The 17336-nt window shown below is 30.0% G+C and overlaps 2 protein-coding genes across 3 annotated transcripts; both read left to right on the forward strand.

Annotated features, from left to right (window-relative positions):
• The first annotated feature begins 4003 nt into the window (after nt 1–4003).
• Nucleotides 4004–11188, forward strand: LOC111277022 (disease resistance protein At4g27190-like). Of its 2 annotated transcripts, XM_022863118.2 has the most exons (6): nt 4007–6996; nt 7479–7970; nt 8141–8662; nt 9185–10021; nt 10781–10839; nt 11077–11188. In XM_022863118.2, exons 1-5 carry the CDS (start codon nt 4189–4191, stop codon nt 10805–10807), a joined length of 4686 nt encoding a protein of 1561 aa, XP_022718853.2. In that variant the 5' UTR covers nt 4007–4188; the 3' UTR covers nt 10808–10839; nt 11077–11188. The 2 variants fall into 2 exon arrangements, with proteins under 2 accessions (XP_089620006.1, XP_022718853.2); XM_089763880.1 differs by lacking the exon at nt 11077–11188 and having other exon boundaries at nt 4004–6996; nt 10781–11052.
• Nucleotides 11189–14628: 3440 nt separating this feature from the next.
• On the forward strand, nt 14629–17134 carry LOC111277023 (caffeic acid 3-O-methyltransferase-like). Its single transcript, XM_022863119.2, has 4 exons — nt 14629–15252; nt 15438–15748; nt 15943–16007; nt 16596–17134. Exons 1-4 carry the CDS (start codon nt 14834–14836, stop codon nt 16911–16913), a joined length of 1113 nt encoding a protein of 370 aa, XP_022718854.2. The 5' UTR covers nt 14629–14833; the 3' UTR covers nt 16914–17134.
• Nucleotides 17135–17336: the final 202 nt, after the last annotated feature.

The raw sequence follows: 17336 nt of genomic DNA on the forward strand, positions 1-17336 counted from the left end.
AGAACCGTTTATATTCATTTAGGGTTTATTTATTTAAATTTATTTATTATTCATGAATATATTTATTTATATATGTTCGTGAATATATTTGTTTAATATTTATAAACAAATTTGTTTAATTTAATTAAATGAACACAAATAAACACAAACAACTTATTATTTAAATAAACAAATAGAATAATTTTTTAACGAACACAAACTCAATACAAATATATTTAAAAGTAAATAAACAAATAAAAATATACATTTATTCATTTATATTCGATTTGCTTACAGCCGTAAAAATATTTTTATATAATATTTTCATAAATCATAAATAATCCAATACATGACTAATGATTATACATGATTGATAATTATAAATGATATACTCTCTTTATAGTTATTTAATTTTTTTAATTTTAATGAAAACATATTTTATGAGCCATTGATTAAATAGAAGTAACAAATTTTTATTATAATTTTTAGAGGAAAAATAATTAATAGGCACATATTTTGGTTGGGATCTTGTTTCAAATACCACAAGTTTCTATTCCAATCCCTTGTTATAAAATTTAATTAAAAAAATTATTTATCATAAGTTGTTTTGAAGAATTTAATTTAAGAGAAAAGTGATTGTTTATTTTTTTCTTTTTATTTTTTAAAAATAAGTGTGCTTTAATATCGTACTAATATTTTTTCTATTATTTGATTCATCTATTTCTTACATTGTAAGCGAGGTATTGTTTGATAAATTAGGAAAATCGAGAATTAAATTTATAATTTGAGAATTTTTAAGTACAAAATTTATGGTAGTTTGTAGGTGTTCTTTAGTTTTTTTTAAGTTTCACTTTGATGGTTTTGCTTGATTTATTATCTTAAATTTATAGATTATTAAATATTTGATTAAAAAAAGATTTTTTAGTGATTAAAAAAATATCAATAATATTATATTTAGTTTTTTGTGTAATAAAAAATAAAAAAAATGATTGAGTTGCCATTTTATTAAAAAAATTTTAAAAATCCGGGCAAGTTAGAAAAAAGGATAAAAAAGGTTAAAAAATATTAATAATAGTATATTTAGTTAACAGAAGATTGAAGCCAACGCAGCATGATAAGGGCATTTTAGTCTTTATACAAAATTTTAAGGAGTAAAGCACTAAAACCAACATCCGGTGACAAGTTTTGAGCTTAAAAAACTAGATGACGTGGTTTCTTCTACGCTCGTGTGTTAAACGCGGTGGTTCAAATAATTGTTCCAAGCATCCTCTAGTGGGGAAATAACTTTAGTTTATACGTTAAACTAAGTGACATCAAGAAAGAATAATTTCATAAAATAAATATTTATATATAATTTCAAATCCATAATAGTACAATTTTTAAAATCATATAAATTAATTAAAGTTTTATAATTTATTTAAAATCAACATAAAACTGTGAATAATACCCAAATAAATTTTCCAATTTTATTAAAAAATAACCAAACCATTAATCTTTTTATGGCATGAATTTAAACTTAAAAACATTTATTTTATTATAATTAAAACTTTAATAGTATAAAATATTTAATTTTTTAAAAATATTTTTAGTGGGATGATATAATTTATAAAACTTGTTTATTTAAATTTATTTGATTGAAACTGGTGATAAATATTTGAAGAATTTTTATTATAGAAACTATGGCAATTGGGTTTTAGTCATCTATTTTTTAGATTTAATATGTATAATTCTAATGAAATAAAATTTCATAGCTTGTAAAAAAAGATAAAAATTTATTTTTATTTTTTTATTAAAATTCTAGTATTTATTTTGATATTATTCCTAAAAGATATTGTATATATTTCAATTGTAAATTATATATATATATACACGAAATTATACAAATGCTATAAGAGAGTTTTGGATATAATTTATATTCATCTAATTTTTTTTTATTCTGGTATATATATCTTGTAGAATTTTTTTACCACCATATCATGTTTAATATCTATATAATTTTATTTACAGATTTACTGTAAACATTTATATGATCCACACCTGTCCCGCGCGAAATAAAAAAGATAGAATTATACACACGGATGACTGGCATTTTGATAAAAAAAACTTACCGTACCAATGTGCGATAAGATTCGTTAGTACATATATAATTCTATCTTTTTATTTAAAAAAAATTAAAGATAAATAAATTATTTAATTTTTTAAATCAAGGTAAAATATTTTATAATTAATAATTTAAAATAAATAATTAAAAATTATATATTTAAAATAATTTTAATAAATGACCACCAATAACATACATATATAATTATTAGCTTGATATAAATATAATATCAGGATATGTGATGAAATTATTAATTAAAATTGGTTATAAAAAAATTATTTAAATATGTAATCATTGAAATAAATATGTGGATACGTATTTTTTAAAATTATTATTTTTTTAAGTACTAATATTTTTGGGGTTAGATGCAAATTCGACTATTATTGTTGTATTATATATACATAGCTAGGTAGGTGTAATTATAAAAGTAGTCTATCAAGTTTGAAAAATACACGCAATCTAAGGCGGGATCAAGAACAAAATTTTGAGATATTTCAAAGTGAAAAAGCATTTAAAATCAAGGTTATGTTCGTTTTCTGAAAAATAAATTTTAAAAAATAAAATTTATATTTTTAAGTATTTATTTGATAAAAAATTGATTGATTAATAAAAAATAATTTATTGATTAACGAAAAAAATCATTTTTTTAAATTGTCTTATGAATTAAAAAATATTAAAAAAAATTGTTTATAAATAGAATTATTTATTAATATTTTAAGTATAATTTTACTTATAAATAATATTATATTAATAAATAAGTAATTTTATATTAATAAATAATATACTATTAATATAATATATTACAAAGTGATATTATAATATATTAATAAATAATATTATATTGATAAATAAATAATATACTATTAATATAATATATTAATAAATATTATTAATAAATGATATTATAAAATAGAATTGACACATAACTTTAGGTATATTTTATATGTTTATCTTACTTTTAATTGAATTAATTTATAAATTGATAAAAATTACAATATTATTTTTTTTAACAATTTGAAGAGTTTTTTATTTAAATATTTTAAATTACATATATATTTCAGTGCATTTAAATATTTTTAAAAATTATTATTATTATATATCATTATAATAGTTTAAAAAGGCGAACTGATGCGAAGCGAGGTCGGATTACTAGTTACCTTATAATTTTGTGTCCAAGCTTTTGCATGTATGACACCTGTTTAACAAGAATTGAGGGAAAAATTTTCATTTGCTGAGAATATATGGCGACAAAGAGAGGGGAAGGATCTAGAAGCTGAAAAAGGAGCGGGAAAGGAATAAAGTTTTGGCATCTAAAAAAGAGAGAAAATTAAAATAAACAAAAAGAATGGGAAAAAATTGAAAAAAAAAAGGCAAAACAAGCGATCGAGGGATAATGAGAGAAGGCTTTTCTTTTTCTTAATATATTTTTGTAAATAAAAAACTACTGCTTCCAAACAAGAATTTTTATTCATAGCAAAACATTTAATTAAAATAGATAAATTATACACTTTTTTCTACCTTAAATCGAATTTTTTGGCAACTAAAAATGTAAAACAATCGTTTCATCCTTAGCTTAGAAAAAATCGCCTCAAAGATCAAAGAATCTTGGACTCTTGGAAGCTTATAATATATATTATTTTAAAATATTTAAAAATAGATAGAATAATTTATATATTTATATTATATTTTATATAAAAATTATGAATCATAATTTATAATTTATATCAATATAAAAATATAATATATATTATATTTTTATTAAATTTATTTATATATGTTAATTTAAAATTTAAATTATATTATTTTTATATTATTTATTTATATTTTTTATATAATAACATTATATTATATTTTAAATTATAAGATTTAGACAATTAAAAAATTAAAATAAACCATAAATATGCTGACAGCTATGATGTGGCTGTTGACGACTACTACATATTTTACTGTAAAAAAAGTCATCTTCACGACTTCCATTGATCAATTCTCAAAGTAAACCTACCGCTGAATCTATAGGTAATTGGAGGTACGCTTGCTAAAACCCTTATTGAAATTTGCTTTCACCATTGCATTTGTTCCTGTTATCATTGGGTTTCCTTTAAAAAAACATGGAGATTTGCATTTCCATTGTGGCCAAAACTTCCGAGTTTGCAGTTGTTCCAATCAAAAACCAAATTAGTTACATATTCAAGTATGAGGGTAAGCTTGAAAATTTGAAGAACGGAGTTGAGAAGCTGAAGGATGCAAGGGAAAGGGTGCGTCATTTAGTGGAAGAAGCACGAAGAAGAGGCGAAGAGATTGAGCAGGCTGTGGAAAAATGGTTGACCGAAGTCAACAACAAGCTTACTGATCAAGCTCAAGAAGAGGATCAAAACGAAGCCAAGAACAAGTGTTTATTTGGGTTGTGCCCTAATGTAAAGACTCGTTATCAGCTGAGTAAAAGAGCTGAGAAGGAGAGCAAGGCCATCGTTGAACTCCTCAATGAAGCTGACAAATTCAGCTCAGATTCGGTTTCTTATCGTCCAGCTCCACAGGAGATAATGACCGCATATGTTAGAGGTTTCGAGGCCTTTGAGTCAAGGAGGCTAGTATTCAACGGGGTGTTGGAGGCTTTAAACGAGGGTAGTGTAAACATTATAGGGGTGTATGGAATGGGCGGTGTAGGAAAAACAACTCTAGCAAGACAAGTTGCTGGGCAAACTAAGGAAACAAAGTTGTTTGATACTGTGGTTATGGCAACTGTAAAACAAAATGCAGAGATAGCAGAAATTCAACAAGAGATTGGAGATGGTTTAGGCCTGGAATTTCGTGAAAAGACTATCCTTGTTAGAGCGGATCGGCTGCGTGAAAGGCTGAAGAAAGAGAAAAGGGTTCTTGTTATTTTGGATGATGTTTGGGAAAGCCTGGATTTGGAAGCTGTTGGAATTCCTTGTGTAGGTGATGATTTGAGCTGCAAGGTTTTGTTGACTTCTAGAGATCTCAATGTTTTATCCATGATGGACTCTAAGAGAAATTTTGCTGTTGGTGTTTTAGAAGAAGAGGAAGCCTGGAACCTGTTTAATAAGATGGCTGGTGATCGTGCTGTTGAAAGTCCTGATTTATATTCTACAGCAACTGAAATTGCTAAGAAGTGTGCAGGACTACCAATTGCCATAGTTACAGTTGCTAGGGCTTTGAGAAATAAAAATCCATTTCAATGGAGAGATGCCTCGCAACAACTAAGAACACCTTCCCCAAGAAATTTCACTGGGATACCTGCTCCAATTTATTCAGCCATAGAGATGAGTTATAATCATTTGGAAAGTGAGGAACTTAAGTCAATTTTCTTGCTGTGCAGTTTGCTGTGTGCTGATACTCCTATTAGTGACTTGGTGAAATATGGCGTTGGTTTGGGCTTATTTCAAGGCATAAATACAATTGAAGAAGCAAGAGACAGAGCATACTCATTGGTCCATCAATTGAAATCTTCTTGCTTGTTGATTGACAGCTTTTATGAGGATGTTTTCTCAGTGCATGATGTTGTTCGTGATGTTGCACTATCAATTGCATCCAGGGAGCAGCAGGGGTTTTCCTTAAGAAATGAACTTGGACCAAAAGAATGGCCACCTATGGATATGCTAAAAAATTGCATTTCCATCTCATTGTCGCACAACCATTTTGTCAAGCTTCCTGAAGAGCTGGAATGTCCACAACTACAGTTTTTTTACATTTGCAATGTGTGTCCTACACTTAACATTGGGGACAATTTTTTCGCAGGGATGAGAAAGTTGAAAGTCTTAGATTTGACTGGTATGCGCTTTTCATTACTACCTTCATCGGTTAGTCTCTTAGCAAATCTTGGTACATTGTGTCTGGACCGAAGCAGTTTTGAAAACATAGCTATTGTCAGAGAGCTAAAGTCAATTGAAATCCTCAGCCTTCGTGAGTGTGACATGGAAGAGCTGCCTAGGGAAATAGGGCAGCTGTGTCGGCTAAAGTTGTTAGATTTGGCTGATAATCCCAGACTGAAACTGATTCCACCAGAAGTATTGTCAAATTTGTCGGGATTAGAAGAACTATGTCTGGAGAGGAGCTTTGCGGAATGGGAAGTCAATGGCAGTGCTAGTCTCACTGAATTGAAGCATTTATCTAGGTTGAAGTCTCTGGATGTACATATTCCTAATGCCCAAATTATGCCAACAAGGTTGTTCCCTGAAAAGTTGAAAAGATACAAGATTTTTATTGGAGATGTGTGGAAATGGTCTAGTTACTATAGTAAGAGGGAGTCCGCAAGAACATTGAAGCTTAAGTTAAATTCGAGCATTCAGTTGGATGAAGGAATCAGAACTTTACTGAAGAAAACTGAAGATCTATATCTAGATGACGTGAAGGATATCAAGAATGTACTTTATGAGTTAGATGCTGAAGGCTTTCCTCAATTGAAGAATCTCCACGTCCAGAATAATCTGACAATAAAACATCTCATTAACTCTGTGGAGTGGGTTCCATGCAAAGCATTTCCTATGTTGGAGTCATTATCTCTTCAGAATATGACTAGTTTGGAGAAGATATGTCATGGTGAAATTCCAGCAGAATCTTTTAGCAGGCTAAAACTCATAAAGGTTTCACGTTGTGATAGATTGAACAATTTGTTCTCACTGTCCGCAGCCAGAAGTCTTTTCCAACTTCAAGAAATTGAAGTAACTGACTGTGAGAACATCACAGAGATTATTGCCGAGGAAAGAGAGGCAAACTTTGAAGAAGATGAAGCAATGAATGAAATAGAGTTCTGTCAGCTACGGTCCTTGCAACTTGGACGTCTGTCGAATTTCCTTCACTTCTGCTCGAGAGAGGAAATTCCTTTAGCATCTGAACATGGAAGAACTCAATTGAGTATTGAGACAAGGTCCAAGGAGAGGATGCTTTTCAACAAAAAGGTACTTCTTAAGGCGATTTATTGATTAATACAAATTATTTTATTGCTAATCAATAATTGAATTTGATTAAAATTTTATTATAAGGTGATTTATTGATTAAAATTTTATTATAAGGTGATTTATTGATTAATTTATATAATAATTTTAGGTGAAGAATAAAGATTCAAAACAAAAACAATTATTGACATATAAAGAGGAAATAAACAAGGGTGTAAAAATTATTTTGAAAAAGGATTAATGAAGTTGGAAACTAATTACTAAGTAACCAGCCATGTAATTTTTACATTTTGAAAATTAAAAAAAATGCCAAAAAATCAGATTGAGTTTTAGGGGTTTACTAACAGCCTAACAATGATTTCTTTTAATATATAGTTATGTATCTCTTTAATAATTTCTCCTATGGATACAGGTCACAAAATCAAATCATGTTATATGTTAGTGTCTTTTCTTAAATTTCTTCATTCTAATATGAATTTTATCAGGACGTGTTTCCGAACTTGGAGAAATTGGAACTGTACTCAATCAACGTTGAAAAGATATGGTATAATCCTTTTCCAGCTAATTGTTCTACCGTTCGAAATTTGACAACACTCATTGTGGATGGCTGTGGCAATTTAAAATGTCTTTTGTCATCTTCTATGGTTCAAAGTTTTGTGCAACTCAAAATGCTCCAGATTATTGGTTGTGAGATGATGGAAGAAGTAATAGTTGCAGAAGAAGAAAAAGTAATCAAGATGATATTCCTGAACCTAGAGTCACTGCAGCTCTATGACCTTCCCAAGCTTACAAGCTTCTGCTCTGAAACTTCAATTGAATTCTCTTCTCTAAGTGAGTTGATTATAAGCAACTGCCCTTGTTTGAAGATGTTTATCTCGGGCTTCATAAATGCTGGCATGACAGAAGGAAAAGAGGCAACGAAGAACAACTCAGAGGAGAACACCCATACCGAAATACCGGTTCTTTTCGATGAGAGGGTGATTCATTATTCCCTTCTTTATTCTTCTTTAAATGCCTTTTAGTAATTAGAAAGTTCCTATTTCTAGGTTCCTACTTTCCTAGTATTGTAAATTTGGTATTTACTTAGCTTTTCCTTGTACTATATCTTGGAATATGCTCAATTATAATTGCAATCAACTTTATGTAGGTGGCACTTCCTATGTTAAAGCGATTGGAGATTTATAAGATGGCTGGCTTGGAAAAGATATGGCATGAGCAACTTTCTGTGGATTCCTTTTGCAAATTAAATGATTTTTGGTTGGACTCCTGTGAGAAGTTAGTGAATGTTTTTCCATTTAGCATGCTGGAAAGACTTTGGAAACTGGAGATATTAGAGATAGCCAACTGTGATTCCCTAGAAGAAATTTTTGAATCTCAAAGATTCCATGCTCATGAATCATGTGCTGCAAAAGCCACTCAATCGACAGCAGTAGAAGTAGTCACTAAGTTTGCATTTCCTCAAGTGAGGTTCTTACGATTGACTAAGCTACCAAAATTAAGGAGTTTCTACCCAAGAATGCATTCTACAGAATGGCCATCATTGAAAAGAATGCAGGTAACAGCATGTGACAAAGTGGAGATATTTGCTTCAGAATATCTCAGCTTGAAAGAAATCCATGGAAAGACCCCATTTGAAATTCCAATTCAACCCTTGTTTTGGGTGAACAAGGTATGACCCAATAAACTTCAATTTAAGGTGTGCTACTTTGGAAAATCTGGTTTATATGTTTATTTGATTTCCCTTCAATTATGATTTCATAATGTAAGGTTTAATTAGCAGCTTGCCAACACGATGGATGCTAAATAATCATTTTCTCATTTAAGTGTTCTCACAAAGATATAGTCAATTGGTTTCTAGCATATTAGGAAAACTTGCATCTGCCTAACCGACCTCAACTTCAAGTATATTCTAAAATGAAGGAAAGGAAACTGTCCTGAACTTTAGGTATATGCTAATGAAGAAAATATGTCTGTGTGAGTGAGAGAGATTATTAGTAGATATGTGAGAATATTAGATTGAAGAGAGTTACTCAATTCTGCTTCATGTACAAAATTAATTGATAATTTAGCCATGCAAGAAGACTTATCAGATATAAATCTGGCTGGATACATGATGGAGTTTGAGCTATTTTTACATCCTTTAGATAGTTCATCCGTATCTTTTAATAAAACATGTTTTTCAATTACGCAGGTTACATTCCCTATCCTAGAAGAATTGGTATTAGTTAGCAATGAAATGATGAAGGGGATTTGGAAGGGACGAGCTCAGGCAGAGTATTTCCGCAAGCTAAAAGTTCTTGAGCTCAGAGGGTTTCCTAAGCAGTCTGCTTCCTTGGCATCTTGTTTCTTCAGTTCGTTAATGAGTCTTGAAAAACTTGTCGTAGGCGATGCTTCTTTTGACAAGATATTCCAATGTGAAGGGCTTGCTGGTGAGGAAAAACATGCATGGACATTTCATTGTTTAGCTGAGTTAAAGCTGTTTAAACTTCCTGAGCTGATGCATCTTTGGAAGGAAGGATTCCATCCTGGACCAATGTTCCAAAACCTGAGAAATTTAGAAGTTCTGGAATGTGACAAATTGAAGAATTTAGCACCATCTTTAGCGTCTTTCCAAAACCTAAGGATATTGGAAGTATCGAAATGCCATGGGTTCATAAATTTGGTAACACACTCAACAGCCAAAAGCTTGATGCAGTTAACTAGAATGAGTATAACAGATTGCAAAATAATAGAAAATATTGTTGCATGTGCGGATGATGGCATAAAGGATGGAATTGTTTTTTCTCAATTGAAATGTTTGAAACTTATTTGTCTACCAAACCTTGAATGCTTCTGCTTGGGAAGTTACCCCCTTGTATTCCCATCTCTAGAAGAACTAATTGTGACAGAGTGCCCAAAGATGAAGATTTTCTCGGAGGGAGAGTTAAGTATGCCAAAGTTGCAAAAAGTGCAAGTGACAGAAGATGAAGCTAAAGGGCATAAGGAGGGAAGCCATAACACCACCATACAGGAGCTATTCAAAGAACAGGTAAGTTTTTCAAACGATTTCCTTGCATTTCCTAAAAATTTAAGTCCTATTTGCTTTTTTTTTCACCATGATTAAAGTGATGGTCTAATTAGAAGCTTTCAACTGCAAAGTGGCTTTCTATAACCATTTTTGTGCATATGCCCCTGTGAGAAACCCTCAAAAACTTGCTCTTGAACTTATTTAACCTCATTCCGAACTAATTTTGTAGTATAATTTTAATTTGCGACAGAAGGAATTTTGAGACATAAGTTAAAGTTTCATTATATTTGGTTTTTCGTTCAATTTTATGTTAGATTTATCCTATATGCTGATCAGTTGGTTTACTGTTTGGTTTATTTCAATGACTTCTTTTATGTGAGATGTAATAGTAATTTTTACTTGTACATATAACTTCATAAAGTAAGCTATTGGATTGGATAATAAAATAATTTCATCAAAACAACTTTAAGCATTTCAACCACATAATTTCATCAAAACAAACCAGTTCACCACCCACTTTAAATTGAAAGCCTTTAACTTCGCAAATAGCTCCAATTAAATTAGCTGCCTTAATGTTTTCGTTTTTCAGAATAGTGATCTTGAAATTCTAGAGAAATTTGAAATAATGAAAAATGATCCTAATGTAACTTGGTAGCTTATCATTTTAAACTCTGCAAACCAAATTGACAGGCCGCCCTATCTGCTTAATGATTTCACTCTTATCTGTTCAATGAATTCTTGCTTTTGACCTTTGTTGTTTCTGTTTTTTGATTATTGCAGAAGGTCAAGACTTCTAAAGAAGGTTAAGATAACCATTCGTTTGCCCACGATGGATTAAGGTAAAAGATGAGGTCAAGCTCATTTGAACTTGTACATGAAACTCGTCTTTTTTTTTTTGGTCATATTAGCATATTGAAATCGTGTTGAATCATGTAACATAAACACATTTTCATTGAAATAGTATTGTGAGAACATGCATGTTTTTCTTTGTCGTAGATGATTTTCTGTTCGCCATTCAGTTTGCTGAGACACTCATTCTTTAAAGGTTTCTCATGACCATGCTTTTCGTATCTCAGGTTGAACCTGCAGTGGTGTCCCTTTTGTTCGTATGAATGACCTAACTTTAAAAAAATGTAAGCCCCTTCTTAAAATGCAAGCCCCTGCAGGCAGCTGCAAGCTCTCACCGACCGATAATCCTGATGTTCCATAAATAATTGACCGCATTAGAGTGACTTGCCAGAACACGAAAATGTTAGAAATATTTTTAAAATATAAAAATAATTTAATTAAATAAAAATTTAATTATAAGAGAAATCATATTAAGATTTGTAATAGTTTAAGGTAAGATTTTTATGGTCTAAAAAACATAAAGGAATTTAAAATAGAAGACTGTCTAAGGAAGCAACTGACTACCGTATCATAAACAGTCGATTGCCTTTGGTTGTCAAGGAGGGTAGTCGATTGCTATACTTATACAGAAACTAAGCAAAATCTGACACTCAAACGTACAAAGGCAATTGTCTAGGTTAGGCAATTGATTGCCACAACTAAAAATCAATACCAGTCGATTCTTTTGCTAAGGAAGTCGACTGCTATTGAAGAGACAATCTTCTGAATGAATTAAAGGTTCAAGGTAGTTGATTGTTATAGAGGGAAATCGATTGTCCTGATGATGAACACTTTCCAAAAAGAGTAAGAAGTCAATTGCATTCTATAGCAATCGGCTGTTCTATTGTTACAAATCTATTAGATCAGTAGTGGAATCGATTGCTTTTCTAAAGGAGTCGATTGTCCTTTTTCTTGTATTTTTTTGGAAATAGAAAATATAAAAGAGAAGTCGACTGTTTTATTGAAGCAGTCGATTAGGTGAAAAGTTACAAATAAAAAAAAAAAAGAAAAGTAATTTCTCTTAAGAATAGAAAGATTAACTATTCACTTGTTTGAATTGAAGGGAGAGGAAAAAAAGGACGTAAAGTAAAGTAATGTAAAGGAAACAAAAATTTTCTTCTCTTGTTGGGATAAATTTTTAATTTAAAGAAAAGAGGTTTCCCTTATAAATCTAATTTTTTTAATACTTCATTTGGAGGAAAAGTTAGGGAAAGGAAAGTTGAAAATTTTTTTTATAAAAGACTATTATATCTATCTTTTTATTAATATTAAAAACTTAATAAAAAAACTCGAAATAGATTACAATCATCATGTAATTTTTTAAAACAATATCTTTTTTTAAGTAAGTTTCACATATCTCTTTCAATATAAAATTTTTTTATAATTTTTTGATAATTTGATTTTGATGAATGGTTGAATATGAATAAATATATTTTTTAAGTTTATGAGATGTTAGACTAGCTCAAAATTTATCAATGCATATTTGTAAAATATTTTTTTATTTCACTTGATTAAAAATCATTGATATAGTAGCAATTGTGAGACAAGATAAGATAGTAAACATATTATATTCTATAAGTGCTTTAAAATTACAGGCAATAAAAAATTATAATTAGAAAAAATTATTATAATGAATTATTTCGTTCTTTTTTACTATTTATCCAAACAATGGTTATCAGAATTTCTTTCATTTCTTTTTCTTTATTAATTTTAATTATCTAAATAAAAGTTATATGTATCTTTTCTTTTCCTTTAAAAAACTTTCTTTTCCTTTCTTTTTTTTTATTAATATTTATCTAAACATAGCGTTAATGATTAAAAAAAGTATTTTTCTTGTTAAAGGAAGTATTTTTTTATTGAAATAATATAGTTAGTATTTAATCTTAATAAATAGAAATTGTGTGTGGTCATTTGAGATAGTTTAAGAAATTGAATAATTTCATAAACTCTCTCTTTCTCCAATTCTGGTCAGAAAGTAGCTAGTTACTTTAACATAATTTTTACAAAATTAATGTTCAAAATTTGATGTATTCATTAAAAGATATTTAGTGATTTGATATCACAAGTGTAAAATGAAATCAAATAAGATTTCATTGTATTTTAGAGGTATTTCGGTTATATTGTTTTTGCATACTATAATTAATAGGGACAAAATAAACATTAGGAAAAGTGACATTTGCAACACGTTTTGAAAAATTTTTTTTAATTCTTTAAATGTTTCATATTAAATTCTATAAAACTTAAAAGGAAAGACTACAACAAAAAATACAAATAAAAAATCATCATCAACAAGTTCTTGAGAAAGCAAGTCTCGGAACTAACAAAGAATGTGGTCAATTACGGATGGCATCCAGGTTCTTTGTTTGAAGGTGATCAGGCAATCTAAATGAGAGCTTACAGCTAGCTTTTGCAAGACTCGGATTCGTAATTGTTGGAGTATCACTTAAATGGATTGGAGACTTAAGTGCATCAATCCTTCTAATATTCCAAGTTAAGGGTCATGAAAAAAAAATTAATTCTGGGAACATTTAAGGGTTTTGAAGGCATAAACCATCTTGTAGATGTGGGATCACAAGAAAGGATTGAACAAAAATTGAGTTATCCGTTCCAACCCATAAATTTACCTAATAATTAAATGGGTTTGGATTAATATAAGCTTATAAGGCTGGTTTGGACACAAAAGTAATCGTCATAATTCCATCTTAGGCTTGAACAAATATTTTCAAGTTCAAAATTCGAATCCAATTCGATAATTAGTACATTGGTAAAGCAATTTACTGCTTTTTAATTTTTAATCATATATATCAACCGATTCTCTACAGCTACCATCTCTCAATTTCAAATCTTTTTGTTAAACTTTATCTCTCAAGGGTTTTTTCTCTCTCTCTCTCTCGTCAAAAGTTTATCTTCAATCTCACCCGATTTTATTGCTTTCTCTCAATCAAAGCCTAATATTCTGTTTTAAGTTTAGAAACTTCGGCAAAAGTCAATAATCACCACAACAAATCAAATCTTCAATCCACATGGGATCTACGTAATTATCGTTACTCTTTATTTTTATTTTTTATTCTTAAATCTGTATTTTGATAACATTGTGTTCACCGTGAGAATATTTAATGTATATTTTCGTATCTAATCTTTTAATAAAGATGATAATATGATAGCGAATCAAGGATAAATAGAAGAGTTTCATTTTGACAAACATTAAAAAAAAAGGTTAAAAGTGCTGTACGGCCTTGACAATTTAATTATCCAATTTACTCAAGGAAAAAAACTTATAAAAAAGATAACAAAACTACGTATGTAATGATCTCATGCCCTTCTAATTTATTGACTGATATTAACGAAACCCCTTATCTTTTCAAGACTTTTCATGTATGTGTAGTCATCTCTTCTAGAACTATTGCTGTTGACCTAGAATATTTGAATAAAGAATGAAAAAGAATGAATGTTCTGTCACTTCTTCTGTCCTTTTCGTGGCCATATTCAACAAATATATATGTATAGTAAAAAATAGTAAGTAAACACTACTATTCAAATTAAGTAAACACTACTTGTCTCGATAGATGACAGCCCACTTAGCCTCCATTTTGGAAATCAACTAATTTAACTTTGTTCTTTTCCCTCCACTGTCGAAAATTCAGCTGGTTTACAGGTCCTTAGTTGGTAAGAGAAGATAAAGAATATTATTTATATTTTAAATTTATTAAATATTATCTTGCATGAATCAATTGAATTTCGGTTTACTAAGTTTCTTTCCCACCAAACATTGGATGCTATAGCTATAAAGGGATCGGTGTTGCAGCTAGGATGAGTGTCATAGTTTTGGGTTATTTTTGAGAGCAATATACAATAGCTCTCGGGTTGGTTTTGGGGTTTTTAACTTTTGAGTATCAAAATACTTTGTAACTTCATCTTGTTTTTCCACAGCTAGAATCAAGCACCATGGGTTCACTTCCAGACCAGCAAAACATTTCATCAAATCAAGAAGAAGAGAACATCTTGCAAGCCATGCACTTTGCTTCAGTTTCGTCACTTCCATTTGCTTTGAAAGTTGCCATTGATCTTGATTTGTTAGAGATCGTAGCGAAAGCCACTACTCCTAGTGGTATGCTCTCGCCTGCTGAGATCGCCTCTCAACTTTCTACCAATAACCCAGATGCCCCATCCATAATTGACCGAATTTTGAGACTTCTTGCTACTCACTCTATTTTAACATGCGACCTTGTCACCGGTGAAGATGGACACACCCAAAGATTATATGGCCTTGCACCCGTAGGAAAATATTTTCTTCAAAATGAGGATGGAGTTTCCTTTGCTCCATTGCTACATGTCTATCTTGAAAAATACATCATCGAATGTTGGTTAGTCCTCTGCATCCCTAATATTCCTTTATCTATATATCATATCAAAATTCACGCACATGCATGCTCACATACGCATATATATTATATTCAATAATTATGATTTTTAATCTAACATTTTCTTGATGATATTCTCTCATATAATAGTGAAAATTAATGTGATTTGTCAAAATTGTCACTGACAGGAAATACTTGAAACCAGTAACATTAGAGGGTGGCTTCTCATGCGTCAAAGCATTTGGGGTGCACTGGTTTGAGTTGCTGGGAAATGATAGTGAAATGTCAAGCACGTTCAATAGAGCAATGTCCGTTTACACCATTCTTGTGATGAACCAAATTCTAGAAACTTACAAGGGATTTGAGGGTGTAAGCCAAGTGGTCGATGTGGGAGGTGGAGTTGGTACAAATCTTAAGCTCATAGTTTCCAAGTATCCACAAATTAAGGGTATTAATTTTGACCTCCCTCAAGTCATTAAAGATGCACCCGATTGCCCAGGTAATTCTCAATCTATTTTTCTCTTTTAGTGCCTATGATTTTTTTGTACTTCAAATTATCAAAATTATAATTTTAATAATTGAAATTAAGAGTTCACTACTTATTAACAGACCATGTGATTGTTGACGATTTCTTTGTCTTGCTAATCTAGAGTTTAATAACTTTTTTTTTTAATTTTCTTTTCCACATATTAGGGGTGGAGCATGTAGCAGGAGATATGTTTACAGAAATTCCTCGAGGAGAAGTCATTTTCATGAAGGTTAGTGCGTAGAAATATTTTTATTTGCTTTAAATTTTTTTTCAAAACTAAATTTAATGGTATATATTACTTCATTGGTGTCTTAAATATTAGAATTTTGACTATGACACCTATCATGTGGATTGTAATTATTAATTAGGTTAATTAAAATTCACCACCTAGTCAAAGAAAAGAAGAGAAATGTTTTGAATGGATGTTTCTTTAAGCAAATGACCACTCACGAACAAAGTACAAGTATGGGCCTCACCAAACTTAACAAATACCGTTTAACTTATAAATAGTCATTTGTTCTTAATTTATTGATCAAAATTTAATTTTTAACTGTCTTAAATATTAAAAAAAAATCGACTACATAACATAAAAGAGCTAAACAAAGATTATAGAATTTGGGATTTGAACACTGGTTTGAATTAAAAAATACATGTTTTTTGAACTTACAGCCCACCCAAACATAATTAATTAAGGGACCCAGTTCTAAGTACAAAAATACTTCAAATAATTTGTTGTTTATATGTGAAATCACAATCATATATATAAATATTTTGATAATTAATGAACGTTAATTGTCATTGTTTACATCTTTTTTAGTCAATGCTTCACGATTGGGGAGATGATCTATGCTTGAAGTTATTGAAAGTATGCTATAATGCACTACCTCAGTCTGGTAAAATTGTACTCGTGGAAGCCCTAATACCAGAAGTACCCAAGACTGACATTGTGACAAAGACAATCCTTCAACGTGACCTTGGCTTGCTTCACATTCTTCCTGGGGCAAAGGAGAGGACCAAGCAAGAGTTTGAGGCATTGGCAAAACAAGCTGGATTCGCTTCTTTCAAACTTGTTTGTCGTGCTTATAACCATTGGGTGATGGAATTGCACAAAAGTGCGATCAACGACTCAGCTTAGTCTATCATCGTCAACCTTGCTAGTTTCATCAATAATCATCAGCTCCATGATCCACGATGATCAGCTGGTCACCCTTTTTTTCTTATAATAAAATGTTTATCGATAATATTGCATGTGTCTTATTAGCTAGCTAGGCTCTAAAGTTTAAATTTGGTAGTCTTTATCTTTGTATTTCCTAAATTTAGTGAGAATGGAAGGAACTTATATAAATTTTCCTTTAATTTGTCCTAAATTCAAGAAAATATTTCTTTTCCAAGCCCCAACACCTAAATTAAGTTAAGGTGATCAGTGATGAATCTAAAATTTTTCTTGAAGATGTCTACATATATATATTATATATATATATAGATAAATATATAGACAAAAAAAGTATTCAAAATTTTTTTTGAAAGTATTTAAAAGAAAATTTTCTTTAAAATTTTT

Source organism: Durio zibethinus, chromosome 7 (assembly GCF_047325235.1).
Source record: "Durio zibethinus cultivar Kanyao isolate XHJ-2024 chromosome 7, ASM4732523v1, whole genome shotgun sequence".
NCBI classification, from domain to species: domain Eukaryota; kingdom Viridiplantae; phylum Streptophyta; class Magnoliopsida; order Malvales; family Malvaceae; genus Durio; species Durio zibethinus.